The 15914-nt window shown below is 38.8% G+C and overlaps 7 protein-coding genes across 7 annotated transcripts; 4 read left to right on the forward strand and 3 right to left on the reverse strand.

Annotated features, from left to right (window-relative positions):
* Positions 1-129: 129 nt before the first annotated feature.
* On the forward strand, positions 130-2616 carry GVI51_L06523 (uncharacterized protein; the record flags this gene model as incomplete). Its single annotated transcript, XM_449065.1, has 1 exon — positions 130-2616. The coding sequence occupies one exon, from the start codon at positions 130-132 to the stop codon at positions 2614-2616; it is 2487 nt and encodes an 828-aa protein (XP_449065.1).
* A 1539-nt stretch (positions 2617-4155) lies between these two features.
* YHB1 (flavohemoglobin) lies at positions 4156-5352 on the forward strand (the record flags this gene model as incomplete). Its single annotated transcript, XM_449066.1, has 1 exon — positions 4156-5352. The coding sequence occupies one exon, from the start codon at positions 4156-4158 to the stop codon at positions 5350-5352; it is 1197 nt and encodes a 398-aa protein (XP_449066.1).
* Positions 5353-5838: 486 nt separating this feature from the next.
* On the reverse strand, positions 5839-7896 carry GVI51_L06567 (uncharacterized protein; the record flags this gene model as incomplete). Its single annotated transcript, XM_449067.1, has 1 exon — positions 5839-7896. The coding sequence occupies one exon, from the start codon at positions 7894-7896 to the stop codon at positions 5839-5841; it is 2058 nt and encodes a 685-aa protein (XP_449067.1).
* A 220-nt stretch (positions 7897-8116) lies between these two features.
* On the reverse strand, positions 8117-9106 carry GVI51_L06589 (PQ-loop repeat-containing protein; the record flags this gene model as incomplete). The annotated part of the gene is made up of 1 exon (XM_449068.1): positions 8117-9106. One exon carries the CDS (start codon positions 9104-9106, stop codon positions 8117-8119), a length of 990 nt encoding a protein of 329 aa, XP_449068.1.
* Positions 9107-9687: 581 nt separating this feature from the next.
* MRPS9 (mitochondrial 37S ribosomal protein uS9m) lies at positions 9688-10554 on the reverse strand (the record flags this gene model as incomplete). The annotated part of the gene is made up of 1 exon (XM_449069.1): positions 9688-10554. The coding sequence occupies one exon, from the start codon at positions 10552-10554 to the stop codon at positions 9688-9690; it is 867 nt and encodes a 288-aa protein (XP_449069.1).
* A 446-nt stretch (positions 10555-11000) lies between these two features.
* On the forward strand, positions 11001-12317 carry SUP45 (translation termination factor eRF1; the record flags this gene model as incomplete). Its single annotated transcript, XM_449070.1, has 1 exon — positions 11001-12317. One exon carries the CDS (start codon positions 11001-11003, stop codon positions 12315-12317), a length of 1317 nt encoding a protein of 438 aa, XP_449070.1.
* A 1085-nt stretch (positions 12318-13402) lies between these two features.
* GVI51_L06655 (GATA-type transcription factor) lies at positions 13403-15889 on the forward strand (the record flags this gene model as incomplete). Its single annotated transcript, XM_449071.1, has 1 exon — positions 13403-15889. The coding sequence occupies one exon, from the start codon at positions 13403-13405 to the stop codon at positions 15887-15889; it is 2487 nt and encodes an 828-aa protein (XP_449071.1).
* Positions 15890-15914: the final 25 nt, after the last annotated feature.

The following is a 15914-nucleotide window of genomic DNA, read 5'->3' on the forward strand; positions in this document are numbered from 1 at the left end:
AAAGAGTCAATTGTAAAAGTGAAAAAATAAAAAAAATCAAAAAAACAATAGAACAATAAAAAAACATCCTCTGGGTGTAGGGGTCGCTGTAGTGCAAATTATGTACCTGCTCGATGGCATCAGGGAAAGATGAGCTTATTTGGGTCATTGACGTTGCTCCTTGTATCCGAAGAGCAGCAAGTGAAACGATGGGCTCAAGTGATCAGAGATGACTCTCGGGATGCTACGATATTGTCCAAGAGACAGATAGACGATCCTGGGTTAGACGTTTTCCCTTTACAGCGAGATGACATTCACAACATAGGTGCAGATATCCTAACTTATCAAACCATTGATTTTGTCATCACGGACACAACTGATTTTGAGGAGTATTCTCAATTAGCCTTCTTGTATATGGTGCCCGTTGTCACCCCCGAATGGCTATACAAATGCATTGAGGAGAAACGTGTCATTCCACAGGTGCATAAGTATAGTCCCGATGCCAGACATATACTCCGATACTGCCAATTATATATATCGCCATTTACCATCGACAGTTCCGAACGACAGTTTTTAGAGGACATCACGCAGACGTTGGGCGGCATTACACAGAACTTCATTAGTGACAAGACTACACACATAGTCATCAAGACGTTCGATGACCCCTTAGTAAAAGAGATGGATGACAATGTCATACTGAAAGAGGTCTTGAACCCCACCATGAAGATTGTCAGTTACCAATGGTTACTCGACTGTTTCAAGACTGTTAGTTGGGCCAATGAGATAAAATACTCTAGCCCAGGCCCATATATGTCAATAACCTGTAACAATAGTAATCCACTGTCTCCAGTGTTCCAGAACATATCGATTCATCTATCCGATAGCATACCTGGGGACATACGCCAGTTTCTATCCGAGTTCGTACGATCAAATGGCGGCAGTACCGTCACTGCGGAAGACAAGGAAAGTTATAGAATTATAGACTACCAGGACACCCCTACTGACGACCAAAACAGCTTCACCATTACATGGTTATTCTACCAATGGTCATTGGACAAATTCGATGATTGTCTGCGATTACAAAGAACCAATCGATTATTATATGGACACAATGGCGGCAACAACGATACCGACACATCCAAGACAAAGGTGAGTTATACATGTTTCCTAGGCATGCGCAGGTGGTATATACATCGCATGCTAGAATGGTTGGGCTATACATGTTCATCCTGTGTCACGTCGGATACGTCATTGCTGATTGTAAACGAGCTGGCGGATAGACTCGGTCCGAACGGCTCGCTTATGCCGAAAGTACAATTATACGAGGGAGAGAAGCTCACTACTCAATTCGTTTTAGCAAGCCTTGAGCGAAACCCATTATTGTCCACATTGAACGGCAGCAGTGCCGAAACTGAAAATCCAAGTGACAGGTACACTGAATATCGATATGTGCATCGGAGTTTACTGCCCAGCCGTTCTTTACACAAACGAGCGAGCACAATGGGGTCTCTTGAAGTAGTGCCCACAGACAAGGCTGTGGTTTCATCGAATGCAGTTCCGGGCTCTGTTCCGGGCTCGGTTTTGGGTGCGACGGATGCTCAACAAGAAGGAACGCAGCTAGATACTCAGGTAGAGACAGCAGATGATGTAATAATCACTAAACACAGGACCAAGAGAAGGATCATTCCTGATTCAAATGAAAGCCGCAGCGCAACTACAAGTGCTACTGCAAGTGCTACTGCAAGTGCTACTGCAAGTGCTACTGCAAGTGCTACTGCAAGTGCTACTACGAGTACCATTCCAAGCACCATTGCAAGTGTCTCTACTAGTGGGCATGCCAGTCAAAACGGTAGTTCCGGCCCAGAAGATACCGAAGAATCTTATAGTTCTTTCAATTCCATTGATCAATTAGGGGACAGGGAGGACAATCGTCCGACTAAGAGATCTAAGAGATCTAAAATGCCTGAGAGATCACTGAACAAAATGTATGACATACGTGCGGTGTGCACGAACTGTCTCAAGACACTAAGCGCTCGCGATAAGAAGGTGCTTAGTCAGCTTGGGATTGATATACGAGACACGTTGAGCGATGATATCAACACAATTGTAGCACCCCGTCGGGTTAAAACCGAAAAGTTTTTGAAAGCGCTTGCGCTGCCCACACTGGCGCATGTCATCACCCCTGGTTTCGTTGAGCGAGTGTTGAAACTGCACAAAGCTGAAAAACTACACGAGGCACCCCAACTTAAACTTGGCCAGTACCAATTGAGCGATATACCCATGGGTGTCAACAATAGAAACGGGCTGTTTCAGAAATTTGGGATATACACGATAAACCTAGTAAACGATATCCCCGTGGGGACAAACCAGATCAGATCAATACTAGAGTACCACGGTCTCACCACCAATATCTTACCGTCTCGTTTTTCCCTCGAAGACCTGAAAGCTCAAGGAATGGACCATAAGATCAGGTACATCCTGGTGGCCCATAGAGCCTCGCAAGTACACCGACTATCAAAACTAGTTGACAACCGACCCGTGCTTGCGGTACAATGGGACTGGCTTGTCAACTGTATGTTTACGGGACAAGTGTTGCTAACCGGTAATGCCGAGGGAATACTCCGGTACACTGCTTAGTCTAAGTACCCTTCCTCCGTCATATAATCTCTATTAAGTCTTAGTTTGTTCTCTGTCTGTAGCTTTTCTATAGAAATAACCTTTCTCGATTGTCACAGACGGTCTGTGGCTATCAACTCTAAAAGCATACTGAAATGTACGTACACGGTCTGTAATAAAGTTAAACCCGGGTTTTCTTGGTATGTTTGCCCTACGATGTTAGAGAAAAAAATAGAAGTGCGGGACTATCAACCTCCCCCTTTGTCATCACCAAAATTACCTTAACCGGTAATTCCTAGTATTACTAAAATCCTGGTGTAGGGGCTAACACCACCCATGGTACTACCCCTTCCCCCACGGGAGCAATCATAAGTTTTGTGTAAGCACAAGAACAGAAGAGCGAAGAGCTAAGAGCGGTGGCCCCCAGAGGGTATAATAGCAAATCCCGTCGCGGTACTAAAAGCACGCACAACACCCTAACACCCCCACATTTAAAAAACGACAAGACGACTGACAAGAAGAAATGAGGAAGAAAAATACGAGGTCTCCTGAGACAAGAGCGTACAGATCCTCCCTGAAACCGGGCTAACAGAAACCAGAAAGGGCATTTCAGAAATTCCCCTTTCACGCTGTTTTCTGAGGGGAACAAGGATATATCGGACACCCCCCTGCCATTGCCCGATAGAGACTAGGGAAAATTGCTCAACGACAAAAGACTGGTACCGTTAACTTGAAAGAGAACAAGCCCACGAAAGACATGTTGGGCCCACAAATAGCTTCCCTAAAAGAGCAATACCGCTGCTGACACATTCCAACTGACCTCGTTCCCAGCCAATGGGAAGGGCGATGTGGCAAATAACCAGGAGACAAGGAGACAATGAGGAAAGCAAATCTTCTACATTTAGTGCTGGTGTAGAGGTGTAGTTATTACTTGCTGAGGGGGACACAACAGTTAAAAATGTCTACTTTGCAAACGAACCTTTCCGATAAGTGCGCAAAAGCCAGTTTCATACACATTGTACCTCTCGGGACAATGAACATGAACATGTAAGTCCCAAGGTAGAATGGGCTTTTTAGTACTAACACCACTGATTAGTAATCATCTTCACTATGGCAAATAGTGCTGTACAACGCAAAAAGAAACACAGACCATACAATACCATCGTAAAGTACCTAAAGTTAACAAATCATAACAAATACGTCTTTTCTTTGAAACAAAAGAAAAAAACAACTACAATTAGGATTGCAGGGGGGGTTTTCTCGAAGAGAACTTATCCCAAGCTGATTAAATAATGTTATCGGGTTTGATCTGTAAGCTATAACACACTAAAGGAATTAACCAAATAAGAGATGCTTTTTCCTAGACCAACCAAAAAAAAAATTATATATAAAGGACTGGAATATCCAAATACTCAGTAGATATTTGTTCTCTTCTGTATAACTTATTCTAAATTACAGGTATAACCAGTAAATTAAATAGAAGGATAACTTTCAGAGACTTAACATTTCCCTGAAAACTTTCAATAATTACTTAAACCAAGAAACAACAAACAACAAAAGATGCTATCTGAACAAACCCGTACCATCATCAAGGCCACTGTTCCAGTGCTAGAGAAGCAAGGTACTCAAATTACCAAGTGTTTCTACGGTCACATGTTGACTGAACACGAAGAGCTACTAAACATCTTCAACAGAACTAACCAAAAGATCGGTGCTCAGCCAACTGCTTTGGCTACCACCGTTCTAGCTGCTGCCAAGCACATTGACAACTTGGCCGCTTTGCTACCTCACGTTGAACAAATCGGTCACAAGCACAGAGCTTTGCAAATCTTGCCAGAACACTACCCAATTGTCGGTAAGTACCTATTGATCGCCATCAAGGAAGTCCTAGGTGACGTTGCTACTCCAGAAATCATTACTGCCTGGGGTGAAGCCTACCAAGAAATCGCCGATGTCTTCATCAGCGTTGAAGCTAAGATGTACAAAGAAGCTGCTTGGCCAGGTTGGAAGCAATTTGAAGTCGTTGGTAAGGACAAGGTTGCTGAAGACATCTACGAATTTACCGTCAAGCCAACTGGCGACTCTGGTGTCGATCTAGCTAAATTGCCAATCATCCCAGGTCAATACATTACCGTTAACTCACACCCAGTTAGACAAGACAACAAGTACGATGCTTTGCGTCACTACTCTATCTGCTCCGCTGACACTACTAACGGTTTGAAGTTCGCTGTCAAGTTGCAAACCTCTACTAACAACCCAGACGGTTTGGTCTCCGAATTTTTGCATAAGGATGTCAAGGTCGGTGATGTCTTGAAGTTGAGTGCTCCAGCTGGTGACTTCGCTGTCAACAAGGACTTGATCAACCAAAACGACATCCCATTGGTCTTGTTGTCCTCTGGTGTTGGTGTCACTCCAATTGTATCTATGTTGGAAGCTCAAGTCAAGGAAAACCCAAGCAGACCAATTGTCTGGATCCAATCCGCTTACAACGAGCCACATGTGGCTTTCAAGAACCATGTCGACAACTTGTTGAAGCAAGCTAAGGACGCAAAGAAGGTTGTTGTCTTGACTGACAGCCAACCACGTATCGACGACAAGTTCTTGAAGGAGAATGTCCCAGCACACGCTGACGTCTACATCTGTGGTTCTTTGAACTTCATGCAATCTATGATTGACCACTTCCAAGTCTTGGAACACAAAAACGATATGATTCACTACGAACCATTCGGTCCAAAGATGTCCACCGTTAAGGTTTAAGAAAGATGGATCATGATATTCTGATTTTCATGATAGAGAAGATTCTGATTTATTCTTATTTGTGCCATAGTTTTATTGTTTTCTGATCGGTAATGATTGATTCATTATTTTTTGTTTCAGTAGACAATTTTTGAAATTACTAAGTAATTTTATTTATTTTCCGGGCTTAATCCGCCTGGATCATTTTTCATGATGTTTATGAAAGTAAATATGTGTTAATACGTTTTAATCATATATATATATATAAATGTTTTAAATCGTCATTGTAAACTACTAGAATTCAACTGTTCTTTCTTTGATTTACTATAATGGGTCGTATATTAGCTATTTTAGTCACGTAGTTAGTTGAAAAAGGTACTAACAAATTCGTAGTAATCTTTACAAATTTAAGGAACTACTTTACAGATTTATTTTTATATTTGCATTAGCATAAGTAAGATTAAAATTAGTCATTGAATTGATTGAATTGGCATCACTAGTTGTATTTTAAGTTGTTATGCTTGACCTGGTTTGCTTTTTCTGCATCAGCCCGCCTCTCCTCTTTATTTTTTCATTTTCTAGACGTAGTTGATGCAATGCACTTGACATAAAGGATACTGCATTCTCATTACCAGCATTTTGTCTTACCATAGCTTCAATCAAGTCTCTAAAGCTAGCTAGATAATAGTTGATTATGTAGGTCAGTCGTAAATTCCATGTTTCCATATTCAAATTTGTCGTATCCTTCAGGGAAACTACACTAAGTATTTCAGTTAAACTATTAGTAAGAAAGTTATAATTTGAAGACTGCAAATCAAAGCGAATTATATCAACTAGTTCTCCAAGCAATGAAATAAGATGTTCAGAAACAATACTTGTAACTTTCAATCTTTTGCTCATATTAATTATTTGTAGGTTGCGTTCATGTATACCGGAGCGAGAAGATTTCAAATCATTTAGTTTAACCTTAAAGTCTTGCTTCTTTTCAAGATCTTCCAACTTGGTTTTTAAAGTCTCCAAATCAAAGTTAGCAGTTTTCAGTTTAGTTGATAACTGAAAGTTATCCTCTTTCAATTGTTGAATTTCATCTGATATACATTCACCTTTCCCGGTACTTGCTCCAGGTTGTTTGCCATCATTTATATTACCACTAACATTATCAAATTCATTAAAATTGATCTTAACCAGTTCAAGTATACGAATACTAAACTCCTCAATCGACAAAGTGATTAGCGTTGGTAATGTTTTAGCTTGTAGGATCTCGAGGCATTCCTTAAAATTATGATAACATGCAGCTTCCATTGGTAACTGAATGTTATCAATTTGCTCTCCATCCAGATTGTACTGATTAGGCGAGTTGAAAACAAATTTATATGGGTTCACATCAGTTTCATCCACTCTCTTGACATTCTTAGACCGCAGCTTATATATATTTTTCGAATAGCTTTGTTTAGGATCTGATATGCGCATATCCTTTAAACGAATAGTTTTATATTTGGATATGTTATCATCCTCCGACGAAATTACCGCATTTTGAGAACCAGTATCAATTCCATTATGCGAGTTCAATTGCTGATCACTAATTTCACCTTTCAAAGTTGCACAACCAGTTACACCAGCAGTGAGAGACCCATTTAATTTTCTTTTCATTAAATCTTTATCATAAGAATTTTGATTGTTGTCATTCCTCAAAATGCAAGAGCTAACCGATACCCTTGACAAGCTAGTGCTATCCACTGGCTTATTAACACCAGTATTGTCAAATTCCTTCCTACTATCGGCTGACATTTTATGATTGCGTGCTTTTTCAATCAAAAGTTCATTGTTGGTACACAAAGGATGTAAAACTTTTGATAATGTACGCCTAATGGTGCTTACTTGCTCAGTTGAACTAGATTCACTGCTTGAAGTAAGTGAATCTTGTAAATTTGAAGCACTACTATTGTTTTGTACGTTCCAGTACCCTTCCAACTCGTCATTTAATCTTTTAACATTTACTCTGCCTTCATTCTTAATCATCTTTAATTTATCTGATTTCGTACTCTGGTCATCAAAATTTTCATTAGTGTGATGATCTTCCATCTTGGAACCGAGTTTCCACCCAATACGTGACGTTCGAAGTAATTTCTGACTCTCTATAGAATCCTTTTCATAACCGACATCAACTATTCTCAAAAAGTTTTTAATTCCTCTCCTTATCGTATTTGGATTATTAGTTTCATGAATTGTAGTAGAATCAGCACCGATATCCTTAACTTGTCTTGTATTTACTTCTGAATTATCGTTGCCCTTCCCTAGAAACCAATTCCTGAAAGAGTCAGTAAATAGAGTTGAGCTATTACTTTTATTATTATTCCTATTGGTATTATTATCATTCTCTATTCCGCCTAGCATCCCAGAACTTTCATTGCACGAATCTTCATTGGCGGTTACGAAACTATTCTCATCTGGTGTGTTAGTTCTTCCATAATAATTAGACTCATCATCATGCAACATGTTGTTTTTAGCTAATTCACAGCAGTCGTCATTTAATTTACTATAATCGTCTCCAGCTTTACGCGGCATAATTCAGATGCGAATCATAATCCAATGGCAATAAACACTAATAACCCTAACATAACATAATAATCTCATTCTAACCGATAATAACCACAAGACACCGCATTTATTTGGATTGGCAATGATACTGTTAGTTTTTGACACAAAAGCCTAGTATTGGCTTTCCATGTTGTAGCGGATAATTTTCTCTGACGAGCTGTATTTTGATCAAAACTTTTCACGATAATCATGAATCTTTGCTATGAGTGTAGATAAAGAATTGGGCAAATATAGTCATATCAAGCAAAAGAGTACCTGCGCTTCCAATTAGCCATGAAGCATTAACCAAAAGATATTTTTTGCTTACCGACACCGCTAAAACGGACAAAATGAAATTTATGTTCCCCAAACATGCAAATAAGAAAAACAGTAGTGACACACCTTCACAAGACTTTCTTTTGAAGTTCAGTAATATTTGAGGTATACGCGATCCTAGATAGAGAACCGCACTTAGGTACCCGAATATTTGGGCTAAGATATTCATCTTTTCTGAATCACCAAGAGAGGGTGGTGTCTTGGGCGACTTCCTGCTATCTGTATTGTTACAGTAGGATATATACCACGATAGAAACCCAGCAAACATGACGACAGTAACTATAAAAAGATCATTAATATAGTTTTCTTTCTTCTTAGCCTTAGTAGTTCTACTCTCTATATCTTCCATTTCCGGTGTTTTTGTTGGAGTATCAGCATGCCTTCTCATAGCACTGGAATGATGTTCGATAGAATCTCCAGTTAACATAGGCTCACATTCAGTAGTATTCTCAACAATATCTCCATCGTTTGTGTCATTTTCCGAGTTTGAAGTAATCTTGCTTTGAATGTTTGTAGAGTTTATATGTGTTGTGTTGTTAGTCCTATTCAGGGAGGGCTTTTTGTTGGCATTATTTTTGTTATACCATATGCACTGAAACCATAGTATGATATCAGCAACAGTATAGTATGCTGCAAGAATAATCATAGTGGGCAGCAAGTTTTGCATTATTGCACCCACGATATTAAAGATATCTCCAATCAGCCATAGAATTATAAACATCAGTGAAAGTCCATCACTTGATTTTCTTCGAAAATTCTCATATATCTGTGGCGCAAATACAACTACCCAACAGGCAATAGATATAGAACCTGCTATCTCGCTGACAGTCCTCCTATTCAATTCAATAGGCTCCAAGTGCATGACGATCAATAATGATATAAGAAAAGACAAGCCCGCTTTTATTTCTGTTCAGTATCCAACGAGTTCAATAGCTGGCTTAACTTGAACTATTGACGAGGCAATAATAGATGAGTATAATTGTGTCAAACCCAATACTCCTGTATAATCCTATTTAATTTTTTTATTTATGAAATGCTGAGGCTACTCATCGACTTCTGATAGGAAGTTCAGGAAAAGTTTTCGGTACTGAGAGGCCTTCCTGCGAACTCGTCTGAGCAAACCTTTTATTATTAATGACATGATTGATGATCTTTATAATTATAAAAGTACATCATAAAAGAAGTACTCATTAGATGACCCAATAAGGTAATCATTGCTGCATAACTGATATTATGAAAGAGATATGTGTAGTTATCAGAATATGCTTAATTTTTGGATATTTAGGGTTTAGCTCTGGCGATTATGAGCTCGTTATAATTCTTGATTATTATATACATGTCTTTATACAGGTTAGGTTTTAACTTCAAATTGTTTTATGAAGTGGAGACGAACCAAGAAGTACAAGGATAGTCTTAAGGAATAAATATAATGAGTAGGGAGCTTCATCTCTTGACCCAAGTAGGCATCTTTCTGGCCTTCTTCTTACCTGGTTTCTTTCTCTCAACGTGTCTGTAGTCTCTGGTAATAACTCCGGCTTTCCTCAGTCTGGGCTTCAACAAAGGATTGAATACAAGGAGGGCCTTGGCAATGGCATGCATTATGGCTTCAGCTTGTCCCGTAGGTCCACCTCCTCGGCATGTTGCAAACACATTATATTTCCCTAATGAGTCAACCACTTGTAAAGGATAAGCAATGGATTCTCTGTCTTTCATCTTGAGGAAATAGTCATTGAGTTGTCTACCGTTGACTAGAATCTTACCTTCTCCTCTAACAAGGTAGACTTTGGCCGTGGCTGCTTTCCTCTTACCGATGGCGACACTTCTACCAAACTCGTCTAACTCCTTTTGTTGCGTTTTCTGGGATTGAATACTCGACTTCTTAATATATTTAGAAAGTTCATTCTTGATCTCTGTGTTGACAAGTTGAGGGTCAATATTATTTAACTTGTTCAACAGTTGAATAAAATGTTCGTAATGACGCGGCTTCAGTCTAGTACCACCACCAATCAGCGCATAATCCGAAAACGAAATCCACGAAGGTCTAGGGTTCTGCTTCAAATTCTCCTCGGCAGAAATATCAGCTCCGGGCAGTTTCTGACTGGAAGGTAAAGCATACTTCTTCAAAAGACTCTCAAGTCGCGATATCTTCTCCTCATGTAACGGGTTCGCAGAGTAGAAAGTCAGTGATTTGGGTACAATTCTATTGCGAGCTTGCTGCACACGCATACTATACTCCTGAGCAACCAACCTGACATTGGAAAACTGCCTCACAGACACATTTCCCAGCATCCGGTTCACTCTCATCCACATCTTCCAACAAATAATAATCACCCTCGGGTTGTAATTCTTTATAACTAATATAAAAGGTGCAGTTGAAGATGCTCTCCCCAATTATACATCATCACCACTCCAAAGAAATATGCTGTGGTCATATACACAGCGCTATAGATCGATTGCCTCCTCACCCCATAGTACTGCCCACTTCGCAAGCAATGTTTCGAGGTTTTGAGAACTGGGTGTCTACCAAATGACAATCACCACCAACGTTTCTGAAAAAGTTTTTGTTTTCTCGGCTCTCACTATCTCTTTTCGAGAAGAGATGCTGAAAAATTTTTGGAAAGCTCATCACCCATAATATACACTTTAAAAGTTGCTGTTATTCCCAGGTTTCTATTTTATCAATTGGGTTTATTTCTGTTTTACATTTAAGCAATATAGTACAGCTAGCAAGAGGATACAAGCAGTTTTTATAAATCATGGATACTGACGCTGAGAAGAATATTGAAATCTGGAAGGTGAAGAAGCTAGTTAGGTCTTTGGAGCAGGCCAGAGGTAATGGTACTTCTATGATTTCTTTGGTTATCCCACCAAAGGGTCAAATTCCGCTAGTGCAGAAAATGTTGACTGAAGAATATGGTACTGCTTCTAACATCAAGTCTCGTGTGAATCGTCTATCTGTGTTGTCTGCCATTACATCTACACAACAGAAGTTGAAGCTTTACAACAGTTTGCCACCAAATGGTCTTGTGTTGTACTGTGGTGACATTATTACAGAAGATGGTAAGGAAAAGAAGGTTACATTTGACATTGAGCCATACAAGCCTATCAACACATCTCTATACCTGTGTGACAACAAGTTCCACACTGAAGTGCTGTCTGAACTGTTAGAGGCTGATGACAAGTTTGGTTTCATTGTCATGGATGGTCAAGGTGCTCTGTTCGGTCTGCTGCAAGGTAACACTAGATCCGTTCTACATAAGTTTACTGTCGACTTGCCAAAGAAGCACGGTAGAGGTGGTCAATCTGCCGTCCGTTTCGCCCGTTTGAGAGAAGAAAAGAGACATAACTACGTTAGAAAAGTCGCTGAAGTCGCAGTACAGAACTTCATCACTAACGATAAAGTTAACGTAAAGGGTTTAATCTTGGCAGGTTCCGCAGATTTCAAGACCGACTTGGCTAAATCTGAACTATTTGACCAAAGATTGGCCGCTAAAGTTGTTCAAATCGTGGATATCTCCTACGGTGGTGAAAACGGTTTCAACCAAGCCATTGAATTGTCCGCTGATGCTTTGGCCAACGTTAAGTTCGTGCAAGAAAAGAAACTGCTGGATGAATATTTCGACGAGATCTCCCAAGATACTGGTAAGTTCTGTTACGGTATTGACGACACCTTGAAAGCTCTTGACCTAGGTGCTGTGGAAAAGTTGATTGTTTTCGAAAACTTAGAGACTATTAGATACACTTTCAAGGATTCAGAGGACAATGAAGTTATTAGATTCGCTGAGCCAAAGGCCAAGGATAAGTCATACGCTGTGGACAAAGCGACCGGCCAAGAAATGGAAGTTGTTACTGAACAACCTCTAATTGAATGGTTAGCTGAAAATTACAAGAACTTCGGTGCTGCTCTAGAATTCATCACTGATAAGTCTCAAGAAGGTTCCCAATTCGTTACTGGTTTTGGTGGTATTGGTGCTCTTCTACGTTATAAGGTCAACTTCGAACAACTTGTCGATGAATCAGAAGACGAGTATTATGATGATGATGAAGTTGAGTCTGACTATGACTTTATCTAAGGGGTTTTTAAGGCATTTTTAAATTTTTTTGAAGCATTCGAGGTGAAATTACTACACATTATTTAACTTTTTTTTCAATAGAACAAATATGGTAGCAATCTTAAAACCTTCACTTGTAAGATAGGTACATTTTTAGTAATTTTTTTTTCATTTACTACATAATTCTTAATTTTATGTATATTATTGGTTTTTGTCAATGTACCACATTAATTCACGTAGGAACTTATGTACTACAGAACAATATTACATTGTTTTACACTGGTGGAAATTTTGCAGAGGAACAGATAGTCAGTCTGTCCCGATATAAGACTTTGTAAAGTGTCTATTTAAATTCAGCAGAGGGTAGGACCTAATAGATTAGAATAAATACCATTACTAACTAATTTTTGTATTATCTTCAAAATTATATTTAAATTTAAGGCTGCAAGATCACGTCATTGCAGAGCCATAATAAAAATGAAAATAACGATAATAAGTCCAGGTTGGGAAAATTCACCTTAAAAAGATTTCTCGAGTAACTTACCTATTAATGCTCCACTGTCATTTAGGTTGAGCTATTCTAATAAAGTATCTGTGGGCTGATCATTAGTTTAACCGTAGTAATCGTTGACTTTTCTGCTACCTACTTATTTCTCCTACTAAAGATTGTCGAGAGAGGAATGACAGATGGTAAATGATGAATATAAGATTTGAATGATCAAATTATTAAATCTGACAGTAAGAATAAAATAAGTAATTGCACATTACTATCAAAACAGGAAAAATTCCCTTTTTTCCCTATTTTTAATGACTTCTTAAATTGAAATAGGATATTAAGTGTCATAGATTTACCTTCAACCACATAAGTTATGTATGGGTGTGGAGGCTATCAAGTATTTTAAATTCCTGATTAAAAATATAATTGTACATAAATGGCTCTGTAACTGTATCGGTCCAACCACTAATCTTTGTTTTTGTGGTGCTTTTTTTACATACCGAACATTGGCGCTAGTGTTGAAACATAGAGACCGGAATTTTTTTTTTTTACTGTAATCTCAAGTGTGGATTACAGTTTCTTAGAACACGCCTATCCTAATTTTTAAACAATGAGAATTATTAATGAAGTAACGCATACACCGGTGCAAGAGCTTCGAGAGGAAATTGGTTTGCAAACAAATAAAATCAAAGTCAAATTGCAGAACCCCAGCGATATTCCTAGAGTCTTTATAAAAAAACGAATAGCGGGAAAGCTGAATCCTTCTGTATTGAACAACAATGAAAGAATTGTATTAGTTTCGGGACCACCAGATATGATGAACAGTGAGATTCAAGACAGGTCCTACTTAACCCAGAAATACAGTGAATATAAACCTCCTAATAACTCACGTGCAAACGTACCACAGTATTTCACTGGACAAAATAGAGCCGCAGAACAATTTCAACGTTCGGCGCCTATTGGAGCTGCCAGTGAAATTCCTTACCAACCACCCTCACATCCCTATGATCATGAAATTGATCTTAATAATACATTACCTGCTTATTATGAATCATTTAGAGGGAATCAGCATGGTCCAAAACCATCTTGGGGTACAGATTCTTTATTGTCAAGTCCCACAGAGAAAAGTGATGAACAGTATTTCAATGATGACATTTCTGAAACTAGAATCAATACATCAGACATTAAATCAGTAGGAGAGGATGTTAGTAATAGACTTAAGAGCTTAGTATCCAGATTGGAGAGGTATGGTATTGAAAATAATTCTGGGAATATTTATGGGACCAATAACCAAAATTTAAGATATGAGACGATAAAAATAGAATTGATAGAAACAATAAGAAAGGTTAAAGAGCTGCAACAAGAACTGGTCAAAATTTTTGATAATAATACGAATTTGAAATATTCAACAACTGGTCATGAGGATAGCTATAAATCCACAAAAAGAAGGCGTTCAGGACTAGTTACGACCTTAAATGACACCGAAATTGATAGCGCACCAAATAAATTTGAACCAAATAATTTGGAAGGTAAAGGTCAATTTCATAGTAGTGGTGGAGCTTATAAAAATAGTTTGAATGACTATAAGTTTCCACCTGGAAATACAGCAAATAGTGGTGCTTTTTTCAGGGCTAACGGAGATGGATCAATAAACACATATAAAGCCAGACCTTCTAATATACGTTCAATGTCATCATACCCACTAATACGATCTCCTTATGGAAAGATACTACAAAAAAATACAATGATTCCTGCAATACACTCTAGACAAGATCCATATAACAGGAGGGTTTTACTACAACCTCCCTATTTTCACAGACCAAATTTATCGGACCCAAGTGGAATAAGACCTCAGTCGATGCATCGCTCGACATTACCCACATTACCATTTCCTCGTAACCAATCCATCGATGAAACTTTTTATCAAAGCCGCAATTTACCTGAGCCATCCGGTTTCATTCCACAAACATATCTCGGTAAGCCTTTGCCAAGGTGCACACATAATCAATATCAAGATAATGTTTATCAGCAAATAAATATTATTGAGAATAGAAGTACTAGTAATGAAATTAAGAGTATGGGAGAAACTAAGATAGGAAGCTCTAGAGTTTCAAACGAAATAGGGCCTCTAGCACAAAGATACATGGCCAAGAATAATGATGACTCAGATTCTTATCAGCAACGAGCATTAGATTCTAAGCCGCCTCAACAAAACCAATCTAGAGATATCCTAAGCACAGAATATTCAAATTTTACTTATGAAGGAACTGACGTAGTTGACAATATCGATAAAGGAAATGGTCGAAAAGCTTATATTCAAAAGAGAAAGAAGTCCGTATACTCAAGAGATCTAAATGCCAAGACTTTTAATTTACCAAGGCTTGGCTCACCCAATCTTACTCGAGACACATCCACTAAAATTAGCGTAGGATTGCAAGGTTCAGAGACAGAAGGTGAAGATTCTCGTACAGATATATCTAAGGCAGAAAATCCGAACAGCAAAAAGCAAGAAAATCTAGTTTCTCACCAAGATCACATCTCGCATGTCGAACAATGTGCTGATAATGCGACTGATAAGCCATCCAAGAATGAACGATCCCAATACAAAAGTAAGGTAACCAGTAGAGAAAATCGGGTGACAAAGAAGGACCAGAGCGCTGCTGATGCAAAAATCCAATCAAAATGCGATAAATCCTCTATAAGAACGACCGGAAAAGTAACAAAACCAAGTAAAGAAAATTTGACAAAAAGGAGGCAATATGAAGCCAAGTCAAACACAACATCTTCCTCCAGTGAAAAAGTTACAGTAGAAATCACTTTAAGATGCCATCACTGTGGAGAATCAGACACACCAGAGTGGAGAAGAGGACCCTATGGCAGTAGAACGCTGTGTAACGCTTGTGGCTTATTTTACAGAAAATTAACCAAGAAATTCACTGTCCCATACGGAAACCTGTACATGAGATACAGAAGGATCCAAGCACCCTTAGACCGCCGGGTACCACTTGTTCTAGATGTCCCCACAGATATAGTCAGAGAATTTGATTTGGACCAGAACATCGACTCCAACTATTTTACTATTGGATCAGATACCTAGAGATAGCGTGTCGGAACATTAGCCT

Source organism: Nakaseomyces glabratus, chromosome L (genome assembly GCF_010111755.1).
Source record: "Nakaseomyces glabratus chromosome L, complete sequence".
In the NCBI taxonomy this organism is placed as follows: Eukaryota; Fungi; Ascomycota; class Saccharomycetes; order Saccharomycetales; family Saccharomycetaceae; genus Nakaseomyces; species Nakaseomyces glabratus.